This window comes from Furipterus horrens, unplaced genomic scaffold (genome assembly GCF_987537825.1).
Source record: "Furipterus horrens unplaced genomic scaffold, mFurHor1.1.pri manual_scaffold_2, whole genome shotgun sequence".
Taxonomy (NCBI): Eukaryota; Metazoa; Chordata; class Mammalia; order Chiroptera; family Furipteridae; genus Furipterus; species Furipterus horrens.
The window spans coordinates 205,786,821-205,808,272 of record NW_028327172.1 but is presented as its reverse complement, the minus strand read 5'-3'; the positions used below and the strand labels follow the sequence as shown (position 1 = coordinate 205,808,272).

At 38.1% G+C, this 21,452-nt stretch overlaps 1 protein-coding gene across 1 annotated transcript in view; it reads right to left on the bottom strand.

The window, feature by feature from the left end:
* The window catches only part of ADGRA3 (adhesion G protein-coupled receptor A3), a 99,475-nt gene that overhangs the window by 40,835 nt on the left and 37,188 nt on the right, over window positions 1-21,452 (bottom strand). The window contains exons 4-10 of the mRNA XM_090267020.1: window positions 19,177-19,248; window positions 15,421-15,492; window positions 12,949-13,109; window positions 11,066-11,279; window positions 6,559-6,723; window positions 3,542-3,743; window positions 2,441-2,596 (exon numbers count right to left, since the gene is read on the bottom strand). Of these exons, the coding sequence (XP_090123146.1) occupies window positions 2,441-2,596; window positions 3,542-3,743; window positions 6,559-6,723; window positions 11,066-11,279; window positions 12,949-13,109; window positions 15,421-15,492; window positions 19,177-19,248 (1,042 nt within the window). The remainder of the gene's footprint in view (window positions 1-2,440; window positions 2,597-3,541; window positions 3,744-6,558; window positions 6,724-11,065; window positions 11,280-12,948; window positions 13,110-15,420; window positions 15,493-19,176; window positions 19,249-21,452) is intronic.

Here is a 21,452-nt window from a genome sequence, read left to right as displayed (position 1 = left end):
GCGGTAGTAAGGAACTTAAAATGATGCCTTCCTTAACCCTCATGATTTCGCTTTACGATACTAATAAAAGGGGAAAGCTATGGTCTTTGGTTTAACTTTGCAAAGATTCAAACAGGATGCCCGTCACTGCATCACGAGTAATATTACATTTATACTTCAGTTTTTCAAACCTGCATGAATAATTTCCTGTTTCTCCTATTTATACTTAATAAAGTTATCATCATTTGTTTCCAGAGACTGTAATTCAAACTTTACCTTCCCTGTCAAGCAATTAAAGTGACAATACTCTACATTAAGCTCTAAGTTTTAGAGAAGTAACTAAAACACTGTTTTGTTTTTAAAGACCTCATTCTTAGTATCTGAGTTCATCAGTGTTAAATTTCCTAACCCTACAAAATGACATCCTAGCTTTGCAACAATTGTTCAAAATCAGTTTAACCTGTATTTTCTCACTCGTGCACACACATTTTACAAGTTCAGCAGAGCAGGTATCATGCCCATTTTTAATGTAAAGGGCCCAAGGTTAGGTAATAACTCATGAAACCCAATTCACTTTCGGTCATCATCAAGAGCCTTTCCCCTAAGCACACACCAAAGAGGCAGACAGTTCACACCACACACGAGCAAACACAGTGAAGCATACACCTCCGGGCGCGGCTCTGCCCTTCACGTGCTGGGAGGTGAGCAAAGGTCCCTCCCATCAAAACAGGGAGGCGTGGGAATACACACATATTGTTTGGTGGCAAAATCATTTTCCAATGTGCACATTCCAAATGTCATTCCACTTACTCTAGAGACTCAAAACATCCCACTTCCACAAATGACGTGTAATCATGCGGGCAGCTAGCCTGTGATTATACTCAACAATGGAGAGAATTCCCCCAGAGCCAGGATCCAGACAGCTGTTCCCAGGGCCGAGAAGACTTACCACAGGGAGCAGGCTGCGGCCCAGAGACACAGTCCAAAAGCAGGTGAGTGCGTTACAAAATCGTGGTCTCAAGTTCAGATAACAACCCCGACACGCTGTCTCATTATCGAGTGGTGTGCTTACCTGAGTCCTATTTATGTACCTACACCTATTTTCCTTCCCTTAATAGCTACATCCTATCAAGTAGAATGCCTAATATACTAGGGCTGCACTTTCAAAATGTATCTTCGAAATGCAAGATATTAAAAGATACCCTACCAAAAAAATTCCTTGCTTAAGTGACTTAGGAAAAGAAGGCTTACTTTTTATCTTTTAATATATTCATGGTTCTGAGATGTCCTACACCTAGAATTAGTTTAACACAGTGTTTTCCTCACAGGTGTATACTGAGTAATTTTGGAATATCACGACAGGGCAACACTGAACTAGAAAGTGGATGAGAAACTGCAGGGAACCTGGATTAGGCAGTCAAGCTTCTTGGCTTCTGTTTTCAGCCCCACCCTACCTAACCTAGCTATATAACCTTGGGGGGAAAATCACTTAATTTCACTTAGGCTTCAGTTTATGACTTGACCTAGGTTTCTCCTACCTCTAAAATTCACTTTTATATAAATAATTACATCACAAAAGAAACAGTATATATACAGTTCACACACAGATGGGAACTTAAAAGCTTAAGAATGTGTTAATCTCTGTCTTCAAACTCATTCAAAGTATGAGTTGCTGCTTATTCGTTCTGAAAACTGCTGTAGTCGATGTTTTCCCTTAAAGGGTATCACGTGGGCAGGCATGTCAGAGATTTTAGAAAGGGCCTGTTAAAATGTAATGCTTTACAAAGCCACTCAGCGTTCATAACTTGTCTATTCCAATCATTTGAAATGTCAAGAAAGTTCCTAAAACAGACCTGCACTTCTCCGGGACATTACAAAAGGAATGAAGTGACTTAACACACAATCTGGGTGACTAAACCTTATTAAGAAGAGTGAACAAAGCCCTGGCTGCTGTGGCTCAGTGGATTGAGCATTGGCCTTTGAGACAAGTGTTGCTGGTTCAATTCCCAGTCAGGGCACATGACTAGGTTGCATGTCAGCTCCCCAGTTGGGTGCACGAGTGAGAGGCAACCACACAGCGATGTTTCTCTCTCTCTCTTTCTCCTTTCCCCTCTCTCTACAAATAAATAAATAAACAAACAAATAAATAAATATTTGTTTTTTAAAAAAGAGTGAACAGAGGGGTGTGGAGAAGGGAGATCTGGAAGCCCACCTGGGGCAAATGTTCTTTCTCCCGGTACCGCAATGGCCAAGAACTGGTAGTTCACCTCTAGGCCTCCCAATGAAAGGTCACTAACAGGCAGAGCATGAGTTGCTCAATGACAATTTTTGGCATAAGAAGTGTATTTATTTAGTTCAAATAAAGCAAACCATGAGCAGGCTTCAGAAATAGAGATTCAAGTCTATCACGTGACCATGTGTTGCCTTGCGATACGGAACTCACTCAGAACCAGAAAAATACCTCTTTTGATTTTTCCTCTTTGGTAAACCTTCCAAATTTTTCTATCATTTCAGCCACAAATATAACATCCATCTTGTCAGAAAAGTTGGCTGCTTCCACAGTGTAAGCCAGTAACTGTCTGGCTGTGGCCACTGCGTTGGTAAGATTCAGAGGCATCTACATTGAAAAGGCAAAAGAAGCACTTAGCAAACTAGTTGATCAACGAAATTTTTGACATTTCAAAACACTGCAATGAATTTAAATTTTTAACATTTATTCACCATAACCTCCTTAAAATGCTTTTTCAAACCAGAGAAAAATAAAATTGTAATGGAAACTAACCTGAGGGGAATTTTTTTAAAACTCGGAATGAAACGTAATAATACATAAAACTACATCATATAAGCATGCCCCACCATCTCTTCCTCGTTGCTTATCCAAATTCTACCCAGACTCAATCTCAATTGCTTGGTAAAGTCTTTCCGGAGCACTCCAGCTGGGAGAGATCAATACCAACCCACAAAGGAGTTTGAGTCACTTATTTAGCACTTACCTGTATCACTGCGCACTGCCAGCAATGTTTTACATTTGTTTATTTATTGACTTACACAGGACTCGGCACCAACCATTGCAAAAAGAGGGCATCTTAGGTGCTAAGGGTCATTAGAAAATGTGTAACACAGAAATTACCTTCCAGCTGGTATGGTTTATAAAAGACACATAAAAGCAAAGACAGGAAAAGGCATCTGAGGGACACAGGTATGGCACGGGATCACTTGTGACAAATGGATTATAAAAAGGAACCCAAGAGGCGGCTTCCCAGGCAGACGTGAAGGATGGCTGGGAGTTTTGCCTGGCGGATACAGATAATAAAGGTATTCAAACAAAGGCACCATGTCAGGCGGTGACAGGAAAGAGTGACGCTACAGAGGACCCTGAATAGCAGTTGCGAAGATGAGACCTTATTCTGAAGACAGATCAGTCAGGGGAAGTAGAAATGCCAAATCCATGAGCTTGACTAATATTTAAAAAATGATCTTACGTACTTGGTTTGAACCCCATGTTTAATCAACAACCTCAGTAAATCTGAAGACTCGACAAATCTGAAGAACTTCTAGTTACCTGATTAAACATATAGAGAACTCTAGTGACATCGTTTGCATACTGGCAGCGAGAATAGTCATCGTCTGCCCAAAAGCCACCTCGGTCACATCTGCGCCAAGCCTTTCTCTCGTCCTGTGGGTTTCCGGGATAGATCCCACTGCCGTGGGTGTTCCGAGTGCACTGCAGGTAGGCAGTGATACCTGCCAATGTCCTGGGCCACCTGGACGCAGGAGGACAAAATAGCATAAGAGACAGTAATAGTGGAGCAAAATCCAGGATAACATATTTTTTAAAAAGACTAAATTATATTAAAAAAAAAAAAAAAAGGTTAACATGAACTCATCCATTTAAAACTATCAGCCAAGTATATTTTAATAGCATAACAGAATAGAATATTTTCCTAAAATATTCTAAATGTTGCTATAAACACACAGGGAAACTAGCTTAGGCAGCAAAAAAGAAAAATGATGTAACAGTTTCGTGTTTCTTTTCAATTACTGTTAATACACTGTTGGCTTATGTAACCATTAGGTATATGAAGTCAGAATCTTCTCCAATATAATTAGAATTCGGCCTTTTGCAAAAGTAGAGTGAGTGTATGTGCGGAAAAATAGTTTTGAAAGCAGGCCAGAGACTGTCGTCTTCAGAAAGGCCTGCGTGCAGCACCGGCCCTGCAGCGGCATCCAGGAATTGCATAAGCAATATGGTTTATGAGATCACCTGCTTTCTTCCTGGGATCTGAAACTTTGGTGTGTGCTAGTAGGAGGGTGCCTATATGACCAGCAAAAAGAACTCTGGGTGTCAGAACCCAATGGGCTTCCCCAGGCAAAAACACAGCCTGGAGGTTGTTGTCTTTTTACAGCTGGAGAGGAGAAGGCCCTGTGTGACCCCATGGCAGGAGAGAGCACGGAGAAGCCTGCACTAGGGTCCCCCCAGAACCTGCCTGCGTCTCTTTTCTCTGTGATACAGCTGTGTAGCTTACTATGTTATTATAACACATCTTAGCTGTCACTTCAACTCAATGCTGAATCCTGCGTCCTTCGGCACTTGGGGGTGGTCTTAAAAATCTCCAACACAGTACACAACAGAATTTATCTGGGAGAAGCCCCTCCTTATGCACGTGACTACACAAACATGTTGGCAAAGATCATACAAACTGGCCTGGAAAAATCCGTGTTATTTTAGCTCAATTTTTCCAAAACTGGAAATGGAACCGAACATATGTAGTAAAAGTTACAGCTGGCCAGTAACACAGGAATGGCTAAATTATAGTATCAGTCACACCAAAATATAATTCACTACCAAAATTTGTATAAATAGATCAAGCCACACTAAATGAAATGCTTATTAACGCAGTGGAAGTTTAACTGAATAATGACTTAAAGCATGTCAAAAGATGAATAATTTATTAATCAGTTAAATAAGTAGATTCCTCTTCTATTTTTAAAAATGTAACACTCAAACACTATGAGTTAAAATAGAAAATCAGTCATAAACAGAAAATACTGTATTATGATTTAATAAAAGATTCTGAATGTAACAAAATTCAGAAATGTTATCTATTTCAATTTAAGGTACATGATATAAGGATTATAAATTGATCTTTAATTCATGTGAAAGATTAGGCACACCCTGGCTGGTGTGGCTCAGTGAATTGAATACCGGCACGCAAACTGAGAGGTCGTCCATTCTGATTCCAGGTCAGGGCACAGGCCTGGGTTGCGGGCCAGGTTCCCGCTTTGGGGCATGTGCGAGGCAACAGATTGATGTTTCTCTTGCATATCAATGTATCTTCCCCCCAACACACACACCTTTCTTCCTCCCTTCCCTTCTCTCTAAAAAATAAATAAAATCTTAAAAAAAAAAAAAAAAAAAAGATATCCACCATTAATAATAAATGCTGATTTCCACATTCATGTCTAGGAAAATTTTAGAAAGATAACTTTTTTATAAAACAATGAAGAAGTAGCTGAGCTAAAGATGTTATTGCTTCTTCACCTTGAACTTGAAAGACTAACACCAAAAGATTTTATCCTTAAAAACTGGTCTGACAGCGCGAGGCAGCACCAGCACCAATCACAAACAGTACAAACTGGTGTTCAACAATCTTTACGCCGCTCTTAAAAGTAACATACTTCCCTTCATTTATATCACAAACTCGTTATGAAAATCCTGAATATTAAAAAACATTAAGTAAATAATATATTTAAAGATGTTTTAAAGCAACTTTGAAACTAAAGAGAGACTAAGGTAAAAGGTGTTACCTCTCACAAATTCTGAACTTCCTACAAAAATCACTTCACTCGTCTGCTTATGCTAACTAAGCCCAACCCAATGGCGCTCTAGTGTCAGACCACCAACAGTTTTCATGTCCCGAAGACTTACGTATTGGCAATAATGAACGCTGGTTTCCACGTACTCAAGTCAAGGAGAATTAAAAAAAAAACAAAGATAAACACATATCCAATTTTCTTACTCCTTTGGTTTTTCTTGCGTAACTGACAGAAGAACCAAATGGGGGGGGGGGGGAAATTGCATGCGTTTCTCCCGATACGGTGTCTACTTAACCGCCAATAGTTACAGGTGACTTAGCAATACAAAACTTTCCAAAGATCATCCATAAAAAAAAAAAAGCCCTTGGAGGAAAACAAACAAATAAGAAACACCATTAGCCTGTCTGAATTTAATACTATTTTAGTGGAATTTCCAAAATGTTTCCCCCCAGTAGTGGTTCTTAAGTTTTAGAACAAAACCACCTGTTAAAAGTGAACACTTCTGGCTCTACCTTCAGAGACTCATACATCAACAGATTTGAGATAAAGTTTAGGCACCTGTTCTTCTGTTTGTTTTTAGTCTCAGTAAATGATTCTGAAATCACTGCTCTAAAGGACAGTCCTTAGATATATAAAGAGGTTATACACACACACATATCTCTCCATTATTCTTATGGAGGACAGGAGACCACTCCGGTGCTTTTGCGGACAGAGAGGGACACGGGCCAATGATGCGTCTCCAGCGCTTCCCGCGCCACCGACCTGAAGTCGCCTTTGTTGTTCACCACCCGCTCCGGGGGGCAGTACTGCGCGGAGCTTTCTAACACGACGATGTCCACAGTTCTCGTGTTGTTCCCACGCTTGGTCTGGACGTGACAGCCCCAATTCCCCGTCGATCCAGCCTGAATATTAGAAATGGTTAAGGCACTGCATGAAGAGAGATGTTAAAGAGAGAGAAAATACGATTAGGCGAAAAGGGAAACAACACGGGCGTCCGTCACTCATTTAGCAAAGACGTCTGAACGCACACTGCGGGCCAAGCACTTGCTAGAGTTTAAATGTCCCTCCATGTCAGTACTTCAGCAGCAAGTCCAGACAAGCACGTAAAGAGACTTAAAATACTATGGTAAGAGCAACTGACATGTGGGTCAGGCGCAACGGTACCTAACGCCTGAGACTTCTCCTCCCAGAAGAAGGGAGAGCAGGCACAACAAGGAGGGGGAACAGCAAGTGCAAAGGCAGAAGCATCGTGGCACGTTCTTCAGCAAAACCAACGAACATGCCTAAGCAACATCTACCTTTTTACTGATTCTAAGGAAATATTTAAGCACGAACAAAGATTAATGTTTTAAAGTACGTAATTGCAATTAAGAAAACATTTAAGGTAAAATATTTTGTGAAAGAACAGTTATACAGGAAACAACTTAAGTTTCTAAAAAGATAAAGTAAATTACTAATTAATAGTTTAACAAAAGGAGTTCCCATGTAAAGGTATACTTCAATTTACAAAACAGCTATATTTCTCAATAGTTATCAAGTAAATATAACTGGCACGATGAAGTCATAATTGTCTAACATAAAACCTTTAATTAAAGAACAAATGTCAGAACATTTAATTAACCTTTGTTCCCCACCCCCACAGGACAAATTAGGCTTTGCTTTTAAGTAGATACAAATGGTAAGTAATTAGACATAAAGATTCATTTTAAGTAACTTACAAAATAATGTCTTAAAATTTAATGCACATTTTTCTAGTCACCTCAGCCATCCATGGCTACACCCTGAATGTTTTAATGAAGTCTTTGAGGCACTATTATGCTGAATCAAAGAAAATGTTTATCATCTTTACTAAGTGGGTAAACCAATATACTGTAATAAATATATTCCAAGATAAAGCGACACAAGAGTCTGACATTAAATTTAAATAACCATGACATTTATCAAACTTTCTACTTAATATGACTCTATTGAACTAGGAAGAATTATATATCTCCCCCCAAAAAATTGGCCATGAAATCCTTCTGTAATCATATTGGTTCCCAAACTGTCTTGGCTCACAGCGCCTTCACTGACTAGATAACTTTTTCATGGTGCCCCTAGACAAAAAGAAATACCGATGGTGGCTCTAATTAACAAATTAATTACCAAACTGAATCTCCAAACTGTGTATCTAGGTCCTAATAATTTAGTAGCCATCTGAAAAAAACTGCACACGTCAAGTTGAAATAAACGTTTCATTCTTAAATAACTACATTCAATGGCTTGCGTGTGCCTGTTGGGCACTACAAAATTAATCAAACATCAGACACAGATCAGACAGGGATACTGTTATTCCTTATTCCACAGTGATTTCTCACGTGGTGCTTGCTTTGTATCAAAGCTAGGGACCAAATACATCCCGAAGTATGACACTAGCAAAAGGAATTCGAACTTAACGTGATCTAACGCGACACCATAACTGCCTGGAGCTGACAGCTGCATGAAGTCTGACGAATGTCAAATATTGCTATTCTTCATCAAAAACTTAAAACACCCCCAGCACCCCTGTGAACGCACTGTGCCGCCCAGGGTACCTTAACACACCTGTTGGGAGCTATGGTCCTCATGTTTTTTGTAAACATTTTTTTAAAGATCACTTTTATCAATAACTCCAAAACCTAAAACGATGAATTATCAGAATAAAAATGTCAGGTGTTCTCAAGACAGCACACTTGGAGATGTCAGGAAGAAGAGGCATCTTCAGTTTAATCTTTAAGGAAAACCAGAAACTCTTCCCATCTTTCTAATCAAGAATCAAGGATATGAGGAGACCAATGAAGAATCAATAGGTATCTCAGGTACCAACTCAATAACCATATTTTCTTTTTCTAGAACTTTTCTGGGTAAAGGACTTCCCAGTCTCCATATGACAGATTTTCATTTTAGTCAAGTGTCCCTACCAACAAAAAATACTAGGCAAGGTGGCCAACCTTAGAATTTTTTGTACTCCTATAAAGAATTTTGCCCTGGTTGGTGTAGCTCAGTGGATTGAGCACCCGCCTGTGAACCAAAAGGTGGCCAGTTCGATTCCCAGTCAGGGCACATGCCTGGGTTGCGGACCAGGTCCCCAGTCAGGGGCATGCGAGAGGCAACCACCCATTGATGAGAATTTCTCTTCCTCTCTTTCTCTCTCCCTTCTCCTCTCTCTAAAAATAAATAATGAAAATATTTTTTAAAAAGAATTTAAAGTGTGATTTACAGATACAAATTTATCAAGTTAATCTAGTTACTTTATAGTCATCAAAATTAAGGGCTCTAACTCAAAGCTCTTTTATTCAGATAAAGGTTCCATGTATTTTTAAAGCTCTATTGTATTATATGCCAATTTTTGTCTATTGACATAATAACCGTGTAAGTGCACAAGTGATGAGTTTTAACACATGTACAGACTTATGAAATTATCACCAGAGTAAAAATAATGTAACAATTAGAGTCTTCTCCCTGGGACCTGATAAACTATTTCTAACAATCTTGGAAGATCTAAGGAAGGAACGCTGCTTCCTGCAATAGCTGAGGAGCGCCTATCAAACCACCCTCCCTGCAGTTAATGATTATAAGCTCTGGACTAACAACAAAATGACTACTATCTGAACACACTGAGGGTGATCCAAAGCAAGCAGAAACCGGAGAGGAGCTGACACTAGGAAGGAGGGATTGTCACTGGGAAGTAATCATAAAATTGTTTTTAATGGCTTTTGTCCAAGGACATGCCCTCCTCAAATAGAAATTCACAATCTTGTTGAAAACTCAGAGGATAAAGGGAGAAAGGAGGCTGGCTGTACGCCCAAGCTTCTGCATGTCAAATCTACCCAAGATCTCAAGCCCAACCCTGACCTACACGCAGGTAGGTAGACACCAGCTGACTCCAGATGCAGCCTCCCACAGAAAAGGCAGAGCTGTGAGTTTGAATTTAGTCAAGCTAAAAGCTTGAGGCAACAAAAATCAGCTCTCTTCAGGTGAACAGAACAAAATCCAGAGTCAGCGGTCAGACTGTTTTTTCAAAGGCTGAGAGGCAACATTGAGGATATTATACTGGCACTTAATGTTAGCCATTTGAAATATAACTATTAAACATTATTAAAAAATGTTCTCAGATCATAGGCCCAGCAGGCCAGATTTGGCCCATAGGCTGTACTTGGCCAACTTCTCTTCTATAATGAATCATTCATAGTGTCCAGGATACAATCCAACATTACTAAACATACAAAGAATATATTTTTTAAAAAACAGAAAAACGTAAGCCATATGCAAAAGAAAAGTAGTCAGTGGTGAAAATCACAAGATGACCCAGATGTCAGAATTAGCGGGCAAAGATGTAAAAGCATCTAGTATAAATATGTTAGAAGACATAAATAAAAACATGCTTCTAATAATCAGAGAGAAAAATCTCAGTAGACAATCAAATTATAAAATAGAATATCCTACTCCCGCAATTCCCAGACATGATTTTCGACTCTTGAGAACTTTTAGTTTCTTGATAATATTTTCGTCACTTCTGTGGGTCTATTGTGATACTACCCTAGGATGTCCCAGCACAGTTTGGAAACTACAGATCTATCTACTCTTAAAAATTCAAGCAGAATTCTGTCTTTAAGAAATTGGTAGGAAGGAAAGAAAAGGGACACAGAAAGGGACAAAGAGACACAGGAAAGACCATCCAATGCCTATAGGTTAAGATTTTACCAAAATATAATATATGGTGAATGATAATATGTATATTTTTACTCTGCTTTTTATACTTTATAAAGTTCATTTGGATTAAATATTTTAGTGCTCACACTAGTCATGGGGTTAACAAGAGTTATATTCTTTTATCCCAGTGGGGTAGAGAAAGGAAGTATCTTAAAATGTAGCATTAATCATAACACAGTAAAAACTGGCTGATTTCTAAAAGTGAAAATCTGAGCTTAGCAGCAGGAAATGATTAGAAATTAAGTTTGGCACTGTGAGTTTACAATTTTCCTTCTAAAATTTGAAACAAAAAATTCTCCAATTTTCTCACAATGGCTCCCTTTATCCTGTACTTTCTCCCCCCCACTCCCCAAAGAAATCTGGATGGAAAAGATGGCTATTTAATTTTACAAGATGAGTGCCAATCAGGAAACCAGATGTTGGCAGTTTTAAATGCAAGAAGATAAAATACTAACTCAAATTCCAACTACATATCACAATCCTCAAACGATAAATATTTAAAATCCACAGAGGCAATTCCTCAGTTAAAAAAGTTTACCTTGCAATCAAGGAGCAGTTGTGAATCATGTTCTTTTCCACAAAGATACCCTGTGACTCGTCAGTTTCAACTATTCGTCCATCCTGATACCACAACACTTGCATGTCCTGATCAATATAGGAAGCCATGCACTGGAAGGGAAGGCTGTCTCCTTCAAACACGACTTGCCGATGAGATGGGGTCATGTAGAAAGACGGTAATTCAAGGGGAGGATCTAGAGACAGGGAAGCCGACTCGGTAAACAAACACAGCACTAATCGCATGCTCCAGAATGACAAGTTACAGAAATCCCAATTAGAACTTAAAAAATGGAAAAACAAATACTCCTCAGTGAAGAGCATTCTAATGCCTGCACAAACAAGGCTGCTGCTGAGAGGAGTGGGGCCCAGATGAAAACAAAATTGGAAAAATGAAAATGAAATCATTTCATAATCAGTTCTGACATTCGGAGTTGTTCTTCCTTGGCGGCGTTACAGGGCTATCGGATGATCACAGAAGCAATACTAAAGGAAAAATTGTAAAATAATACCTAAATCCAGAGACTGAAACTGGTGATAAGTTAATGCCGATATATACACAATTTAAAAACCCATTTTGGAGGCTATATTACCTTTGATTAAACCATTGGTTTCTGCTTATAAAAAGTAATGCATACCAATTTCTGAAAATTTAGAACATTTAAACAAAAGGGGGAAAAAATCTCACACAACAATTCTACTTTTAGTGCTCTACCCAAAAGAATAATAGCATGTATGCAAAGATGTATAGAAGAAAATTAATCCTTGCACCATTTATGGAGAAATTATTAACAACCTAAATATGCAATAATAAGGAAGTTGTCAAGTTATGGTTACATTTATATAATGGATTGGTATGCTTCTATTTTATATAATAAGTAAGTTTACCTCATTTCAAACTGAAAAGGGTTACAAAAGCATGAAAATATACTATTTTGGTCAAAACACAGAAAAAATGTGCAGAAGGTAATATACCAATGTGTCTTTGACGTTAGCAAACTGTGAATAATAATTAGCAAAAAATTTATAAAATATTTAAAGTATATATCATGGTCTGATGTACATATACATTATTTATTTTCATAAATTTCAATTTTTATCAAATGAGCATATTTTACCTGTGAAACAATAATAAAAATTTAAAGAGAAAAGGAAAAAAATGATAGGACTGTTTATTTCCAAACACAAAGATTAAGATAAACTCTCCCATCATCTTAAGGATTCTTTTTGTTTTTGTTTTGTGTGTGTGTGTGTTTTCATTTAACACAAGGTAAGTGCATTATTTCCCTCAAGTCTTTTGCTATTCTTCAAAATCATTCTTCAATAGCTACATAATAGGAATGGATGTGTCACAAATAAGAAAACCAATCGACTATTTTTGAGAATTTCAGATACACTTAAATAGTTTGAAGATTTTCACACATAGCTGATCATTTTCTAGGAAGAAACCCTTACATACAGAATTACTGGATCAAACTGTATCAATTTCTTAAGAACACTGATATATATTGCTAAACTATACTTCAAAAAAGCTCTATCAATTCACTCTCCCATGAACAAACAGTGATTGCATCCTGACATTTTATTACTATCAACAAATTCCTAATGTGTCAAATGATAGAAAATTGGAAGGTCTCTGTTACTCTTCAAATTTGGTTTTTATAAAGCTGTTCAGAACCTAAGAACCTTAAACACCAATTGAAAAAATGTTTTTCCATTATGCTGACTTAATTGTTGGCATAAATTAAATATTCTCGAATCCATGACGTTGAATGGTTGTATTCAGTTCCATGTTATAGTTTATCCAGAAACACATGGTGGCAGGTAAAACACAGTACATGCTCTCTGCTTTTCTTTCTCCCTTACCGCATGTCAGCAACTCCTGCTTCACGCCCGTCACCGGCTGGGCCTGCAGAGACTTCGGGTAAACACACCGCGTGTCCCGCACAGTGATGTTCCTCTCCTTCACCCAGCGATGCATCCACAGTATGTTGCAATCACACAAGAGATACTCGGTCTGAAATTCCCTGGAGCGTACATAATGCAAATTGGAGGTTATGGTGAACAAAATGAAACAGCGCTTTTCCCTTGGCTTCCACTCTGGGTGGGAAGCACGCTGCGGCTCACCTACACCATCAACCGGATACGGTCTCCTTTCCAGAGCGTCTGGCTCCAGCACGGTCCCTCACTGATCCTGGACTCCTGCTGCTTTCAACCAACGTTGCTTTGCAAACAAAATCTACTCATTAGCCCTCATCCAGGCAACAAGCTCCTTAATCCCAGGGTTCTGGAATACCAGCGCTCCATCCTTTTTGTCTACCAAAGGCTTGCCAATTCATCTTAAAACATGGAGTACGAATACTGCCTCTGGAAGCCTTTTCCAGTTTTCCCAGCCATTAGTGCCATGTTCTTGGCTTAAATGCCCACAAACTCTCCTATTAATTTTAGTAAAATAAAGCAATTATGTGATTGTTTCACACGGTCATATTCATCTGTCTGACTGGAGTATAAATCCCTCAAGGATGGGAACTACTTTTGACATTTATTATATGCCAAGAGATAGTGTAATTATTCACAAACTTAAGGGATATAGGCTCAACCAAACAAAAATATAAGACTTCATACTTGATATCAAAGAAAATAGCGAATTATCTTTATATGTGGGAAGAAGTGTTATAATTCGGCACGTGGATATAAGAAACGAAGACAGGACATACATAACTTCGATATAAGTGAAATAATCTCGTGCGCACTTGTTTTACAAAGCACGGACTATTCACGTGCCAAGCCTTTCACTAAGTCCAGCTGACAAAACAGACGCAGATGCTGCCCCCTGCCAACCTGGAAGGCATTATGTAATGGGGGATGAAATGTAAATATAACAAAAACAGAATGCAACATGGCCCATACAAATAAACCGACAAAGTGCAAAGAGTAAATATAACCATGTGTGCTTGTAACTCAGCCCGTGCATTGGCAGAGGCTTCATCTAGGTTTTGGCAATAAGGGGGGTGGGGCTGGGTGGAGTTGAAATGAGATACAGCCAACAGAAGTAACTGTAAAAAAAAAAGTACCAAAAAAGGATGACCGAACTGACTTCTAATTCCTAAGCACCGGCTCCTGGTAAATGTCTAGCACCACCAAATAAAAACACAGGCTATTTTCCCCAATTTGGGGATGAAATACTTCCCACATTCCTGTTACTCAGGGTCTCAAAAGCCAGATTATTCTTTGCAGTCTTTTTTATTTCCTAAACTTCACAATAATGACTGTCTTGAGCCCACTAAATATGCCACAAGGAGATTTTTTTTTTTTTTTTTTTTCCCGTAAAAAGCAGTCTTTGGATAAGAGCAGTAGTGGCACCAGAAACAGAGACCAGATGGTGTTGGATCCACTGACACTAGAACTATGTCCACCACGGGGGCGAGAAGCCAGACGGGTGCCTAACATAGCAGGCACAGCCCAGGGAAACTGCTAATGAGATTTAAGTGGTAGGTTTAGAAACGGAAAGGGGAGGAGACAGGAAGGGGAGAAGGGGAAGGGAAGGGAAGGGAAAAAAGGAAGGCAAAGAGAAGTTAGTCAACACAGAACACAGGCATCTGGTAGGGAAGACAATTTTCCCTGGAAAAAGGCTTAATCCCATGAGTTAAACAAAATAAAATCTTGAAAAACACTATATTTAACTATAATTCCAATAAAAACCAGGATAACTGAATGTTTGGATTATATTAAGGTTTATCTGTAAATACAGTTACTTTTAAAAGTAACACCTGTATAATCATAGAGTTAACAAAACTGTTTTTGGAAGAAAAAATCTAGTCAATGCTAAAGCTACAGAGAACTGTGTTAATATGATCTTATATTGACTTCATAAAGCAGACATTCTACATAAACATTCCTAGAAATGTATTAAGTTGTGAATTCATTTTGGCAAAGAGGTTCCAGGATAAAATTAAATCCCTAAAGTATAAAAAATTATTAAGCACAAATTCTTCAGAGAGAGGAACATTTTACACTTCGGTGATTTAATTAGTCAAAGAAGAAAATATTTTCTAATTTGAAAACAAAGTCAAAGAGAAAGAATCACCAATGTATTTACTTGAAATACAGATTTGACAGATAAAATATTCTAAAGAGAAAATGTCTGTCCCCATCCGAAACTCATTATATTAAGGTTTACAGTATGGTTTTCAGTGTGAATGCATACTCTCAAGAAAGATTCTAATTTCTGCAAAATCACAAGATTTTCCCCAGGAACTCTCTTAAACCATGTAATAAGTTTAATTTTCAAAACCTAAGATATATTTATAGAAACAGAAGGAAAAAATCCTTACTTACAAAGATCGTAATGAGCCAAGATAATCAAACGTTCCTTGAGATAATGAAGAAAACAAATTCCCGGAAAGGTTTCTGGGAGAAAAAAAAAGAAAATAATTTCACTTTTAAAAAGACTAACAAATATATCTTTTTATACTATTTCATATTTCCTAAAGTATACTATAATCATTAAATATTACAAAGAATTTATAAAAGTTGTTTAGGTCTTATAAAGAGGGAATAAGTAGTAAATATTTGTCCCAGGCTGGGAAAAAAAAAAAAAAGTTCTTACCCTTACATAAAACAGTAAACAAAATTGTTTTAAAATTATTTCTGCTAAATAAGGATTTTTCTATCAAATGTCAGGTGAGTCTGGAAGTTACCTTACTGAGCTAGATCTTTAGTAATGCTCTCATTGCAACCAGATGCACTCTTCATGTGTTCCCTCGGAGTCATTTAAGAAAGCAAGAGTGGAAGGAAGGAAGGAAGGAAGGAAGGAAGGAAGGAAGGAAGGAAGGAAGGAAGAAAAAAGGAAGAAAGAAAGAAAAGAAAGAAAGGAAGGAAGGAAGGAAGGAAGGAAAGAGGAAGAAAGAAAGAAAGAAAGAAAAGAAAGAAGGGAGGGAAGGAAGGAAGGAAGGAAGGAAGGAAGGAAGGAAGGGAGAGAGGAAGGAAGGAAGGAAGAAAAAAGAAAGAAAGAAAGGAAGGAAGGAAGGGAGGAAGGAAGGAAGGAAGGAAGGAAGAAAAAAGAAAGAAAGGAAGGAAGGAAGGAAGGAAGGAAGGAAGGAAGGAAGGGAGGGAGGAAGGAAGGAAGGAAGAAAAAAGGAAGGAAGGAAGGAAGGAAGGAAGGAAGGAAGAAAAAAGGAAGAAAAAAGGAAGAAAGGAAGGAAGGAAGGAAGGAAGGGAGGGAGGAAGGAAGGAAGGAAGGAAGGAAGGAAGGAAGGAAGGAAGGAAGGGAGGGAAAAGAAAGGACAATGGCCTGCATGATCAGCAGCAGCAACCCGCAGTAACCGAGGAAAAACATCAGCAGAGCGGAGCAAGTCCGGGATTTAAAGTGAAAGACGTGAGCTGTAATTCGGTGCTGGCTTTTTCTCTCGTTTCCCCTGTATCAGATGGCTTTAGAAACACCTGTCTAAACCCGTGCAGAGTGTTGTATGAATTAAAACTCCAAAACACCCCACGCGACAATTTGAGTAGTCTGTTACACGCGTAATGACTTCATGGAAGTATTTTTTCCACATTTGACTACGAACTCCAGCAGGGGAGGGGCCCGGCAGCCAGCATCACGCTGAGGGATACAGGAGGTGCTCGGTGGAGGTGAGGCTCAGCTTCAGGAGGCTTCTAACCAGGAAGGGGACTGAGGGCTCCAGAAAAACGGCAGCATGACCCACCCACCACAAGATCAGGTCTGTGTCTCCTATGGTATCAAGGGGAACCCTCTTGCACCACTGGTGGGCATGCAGGCTGGTGCAGCCACTGTGGAAAGCAATACGGAGATACCTCAAAAAACAAAAAATGGAACTGCCGTATGGCCCAGTGATTCCACTTCTGGGATCCAAAGGAACCTAAAACATTTATTCAAAAGAACATAAATACCCCTATGATCATTGCAACGTTATTTACAATCACCAAGACATGGAAGCAGCCCAGGCGCCCATCAGTAGATGAGTGGATAAAATAACGACGGGACATTTACACAATGGAATGCTACCCGGCTGTAAAAAAGAAGAGAATTTTACCTTTTGCTACAGTATGGATGGACCTGGAGAACATTATGCTGAGTGAAATAAGCCAGTCAGAGAAAGACCACACGATTTCACTCGTATGTGGAATCCAATGAACAAACTGAACTAACAAGCAAACTAGAGACAGGCTCATAGACAGAGAGCAGGATGACAGCGAAGGTGGATATTTTTTGGTAGGTGGCATTTTTTTTTATTTCCTTTTTATTGAGTTTATTGGGGTAACACTGGTTAACAAAGTTATACAGGTTTCAGGTACACAATTCTACAGTACATCATCTGCACACTGCACTGTGTGTTCCCCACCCCAAGTCAAGTCTCCTTCCATCACCATTTGGTAGTGTGCTTTTTACGGTGCAATGATTCACTTGGATAAATGTCCATCATGTTCCCTGACCTTATAAATTCTCATGACAGGTATCAGAGTATTGGGAAAAAAGAAAAAATGGAAGAGAGAGATGACCCAAGGTCCAGAACTTCCAAAAACTTTAGTTTTTGAGGCAGGAATCAAAAGAAATGATAAGAAAATAGTCATCTGTCCTAACATAAACATAGTTTCCACCCTGCTCTTCTGCTTATAAAACATTTTCTAATGGGGTCAAATACCCAGGCCAACGCTTATTATCAATCCATCTGGAACTAAAATCAACAAATCAGGCAACTCCAAACTCTTCTTCATCGCTTAAGTCACAGCTAAACAAAAATACAACAAGTTTATTCCTTCATGGGTGTCCCATTTTACCAATTCTTATGCAGTCCGCAAAACTAAAAATACAAAACTCTGAAGAAGAGATAATGAAAGCACTGAAATAAAATTGTTTGCAATCCAGTTACAAAACAGAAAAATGCAACTGATTTAATTAATTTCAAGTTCTGAGTAAAACTGTGCACCAAATCACTCTTTTATTTAGAAATATAAATTCGGACATATATCTTCCCCCACAAATTAAAGGACACACTGAAAAATACTACAATTTTCTAAGAAGCAGGAATACTTTGTTCTACACTAACAATTGATTTGAAGTCCCCTCCTTTACAGGTAGTGAAATAATCTCACTATTTAAGCCCCAATAGCTTTTTCAAAGTCAATTTGAATGAAATAGAAGAAACATTCTAAAAAGCTACAGAGAGAAAGAGCCAGGCACAAATAATTCTTATACTAGAAACTCTACCTCAAATCCCATATTTCATTCTGCACCCTATTCCCAAACTGCTCTTCTGTAAAACATGACTTTATGCCATTTTCCCACATAAATGTCTTTCAGTGGCTTCCTATTGTTGAATCAGTTCTATGCCTCTGTTTTTAATACACTCCCATACAAAGCTCCATTATAAATCATCGGCATTATTTCCAGTTATTCTCAAACAGAGCCTCTCCTTTTTAAAATTTAAAATGTATCTGATGAATTATACAAAGTTCTACATTTATATCATACATGAATTAAAAGAGAAATAAATACAGATAATTCAAATTTTAACTAATCTTTATCAATCACGTTAAGGCACTATAAATGCCACCTGCAGATAAAAAGAGAAAAGCTCAAAAATCCACTCAAAATCACCAGGTCACAAGGCATGATTTCAATGGTCGTTTTATCCCAATATCACGGGCCTTCATCTCAACAAACCGATCTCGTTCATCCCCACCTCCAAGCATCATTTGCTGGGTTTCTTTTCCTTTCTAAAGATCCAAATCACCGCAATCTTCTGTGCCATCAGCTCAACTTTCACTTCTTCCAGGGAATGTCGCCAGAATATCAAAGCTTTCAATCATCTTTCTCACTGTGAACATGTTGCCTAGGGCCTGTACTATGCTGTGTGTCTGTGTGTCTCTGTGTGTGCGGTCAGGTGATACCATGTTCTGATGACATTATAAGTGTCTCCATGTCTAGATTCCAAGCTCCCTACCCTCCTACCACTTTAGTTGCTATTGTATAGTTGGTACTTGAATTCTAAACATGTCATAGGTATTTATAGATACATGAGTACTGACTCAAATGTTTCCTTATCTCTTAGTAGGAAAGAAAAACATACTTACAATCTAACCAGATTGGTGAGTCCTCGAAATATGTCTGCATTCAGACAACCTATTCGATTATTTGTCAGATCCCTAAGGATAAAGGGGGAAAAAATGTCTTCAATTAGTTCTCTTGGTTAATGAAGGTTTCATACATTCAATATTGTAAAACAGCAGCCAGGTACCATACAAAACCTTTCTTTTCAGCATCTCTGAGGTACCTACCTCAAGACAAATACCAATACAATGGCACTAGGAGAGGGAATAATCCCTGCCCTCACCTACTGCTGGCATGTGCAGACTAACTCTGATTAATTATGTATTTAGAGTGCTCTTCATACTTCAAGCATTGACTCCTATAAAATGACTCAAGACACAACTAGAGTAGTAGTACAAATGAGAACATCTATTTACACAGATGACTTACACAGCTTTATGCTGGGAAAAGTGAGGGAGCAGAGCCCCAACTCAACCAACATCTCACATAATAGGTTAAGTGGACAAACTATCAAAATAAATGCTGGAACTTTGATCTCTTTAAATACTCAGAAGGTTTCAATGTAAGGAAAACACACCTGAATTGGCTTTTACTTCACAGATCTATCACTTACTCTCCATAAAAAGTAATAATAATATCCTTTAACAATATCTAGGTAATGGCCCAATTATTTTTTCCCCCAACACTCTCAAAATCTTGTAGTTCCCAACAAATGTTACTTTCAAAATATTTTTTCCTCTCAATCCATGAAACCTTTTCCTTTTTATTTATCTAAAATGTTTAGTAAATACAGGGGTGGGCAAAAATAGGTTTACAGTTGTAATACAATAAATAATAATATAAGAATAAACTGTGTTTCAAACACTCAAAACTGTAAGCCTACTTTTGTCCACCTTTGTATTTTATTGTTTCTTCACTACTGTTCTCCAACCAAGGACAGTGAACACAATTTTACATTTTAATCTGGCAATTACAGTTTAACTGGGAGATAATGATAATTTCTAGAACATTCCAATAAGATGGCATGGCCTTCATCATTTATCAGTGGACTTAGCAAACAACGTTGCAAGAAAACCATAAAACAATGAATCTTAATTTTTATCAGTTGTGAAGAGTTAGAACTACACATCACGTTAAATTTTGATAAAAAAGAATGAGAACATGCTTTCTAAACCAGACTCTCAAAAACGATTTTTATCACATTTTCTTTAATGTCCATATAAGAGAATTTAACCCTCCTTTGAGGTATACTCTGTGTTGCCCTCTTTAGAGAAGTGATTTGCACCACCTACTTCTAAACTAAAATCATTGGACTTTAAATTGTATACTTGGTAATAGAAGAAAACACATTAGTCTGATGAGAAATTTTAAGGACACAACATTTGAACTTACTAAATTTTTCACTTAGGTATTTTCTAGCTTGGGTAATCCTGGTGTTCTGTAATCTCATATTTTGCCTTTGCTTTCTTATGTCAACTTTTGATAAAAGAATCTTAAGCAATATAAGTCTTTATCTACACTTGCTATTTTCCAGCTCCTCAGACTATTAAAGCTAAGTATTTAATAGTGCAGCCCCCCCCTTTTTTCTTTTCCCTATTCCAGCCGATCTTCCTTTTATTTCTAGGTTTTACTGGTTAAGAAAATGAGGCGTCATCTTGTGAGTTATTGCTTAAACAAGCATTTCTGGGCTCTGTTTATTCTCTTGTCCCAATTCTGAGCTTTAAATGGTGTAATTACCATTGATTCTTCAGGAAACAATTTCATTATAGCTATATCTATTTAAAATGGTGTTTACGTATTGGTAATGGGTGTTCATTTAGATTGAGAATCGGCAGGGATTTGTTGATAAAGCAAAGACAGACACCAACACCGAGTGGGCCCAGGTTTTACCTACTTCTGGCAGTTCATTCTGCAGAAAGCCACTTAATCCTCCTGATTCAAATTCTCTACAAAATAAAGGCAAAGGCATGGTACACTTACAAAAACACTTATCTTGAGGCTGTCAAGTGAAATGCGCAATTGAAATGAATGATTTAAGGCCCCATAAGAAAAAGCGCCTGTATCTAGACGCAACTGTGAACCGCTACTGCTGCGGAATATCTTTATATCTCATTGAGTTTACATCTAAGACTCTCGGCTTGCAGGCTGTATACTGTATGTTCTGTTACGAGTCAGATGTTTGAAATTAAGACTATATTTTCTAGTGGGAAGAACATTATAAATGGCAATTATCTTCCTAGGCAGGAGCACAAGAGACTACTTAATGTGTAATGCAATGCAAAATACTAAGGCAATGCCT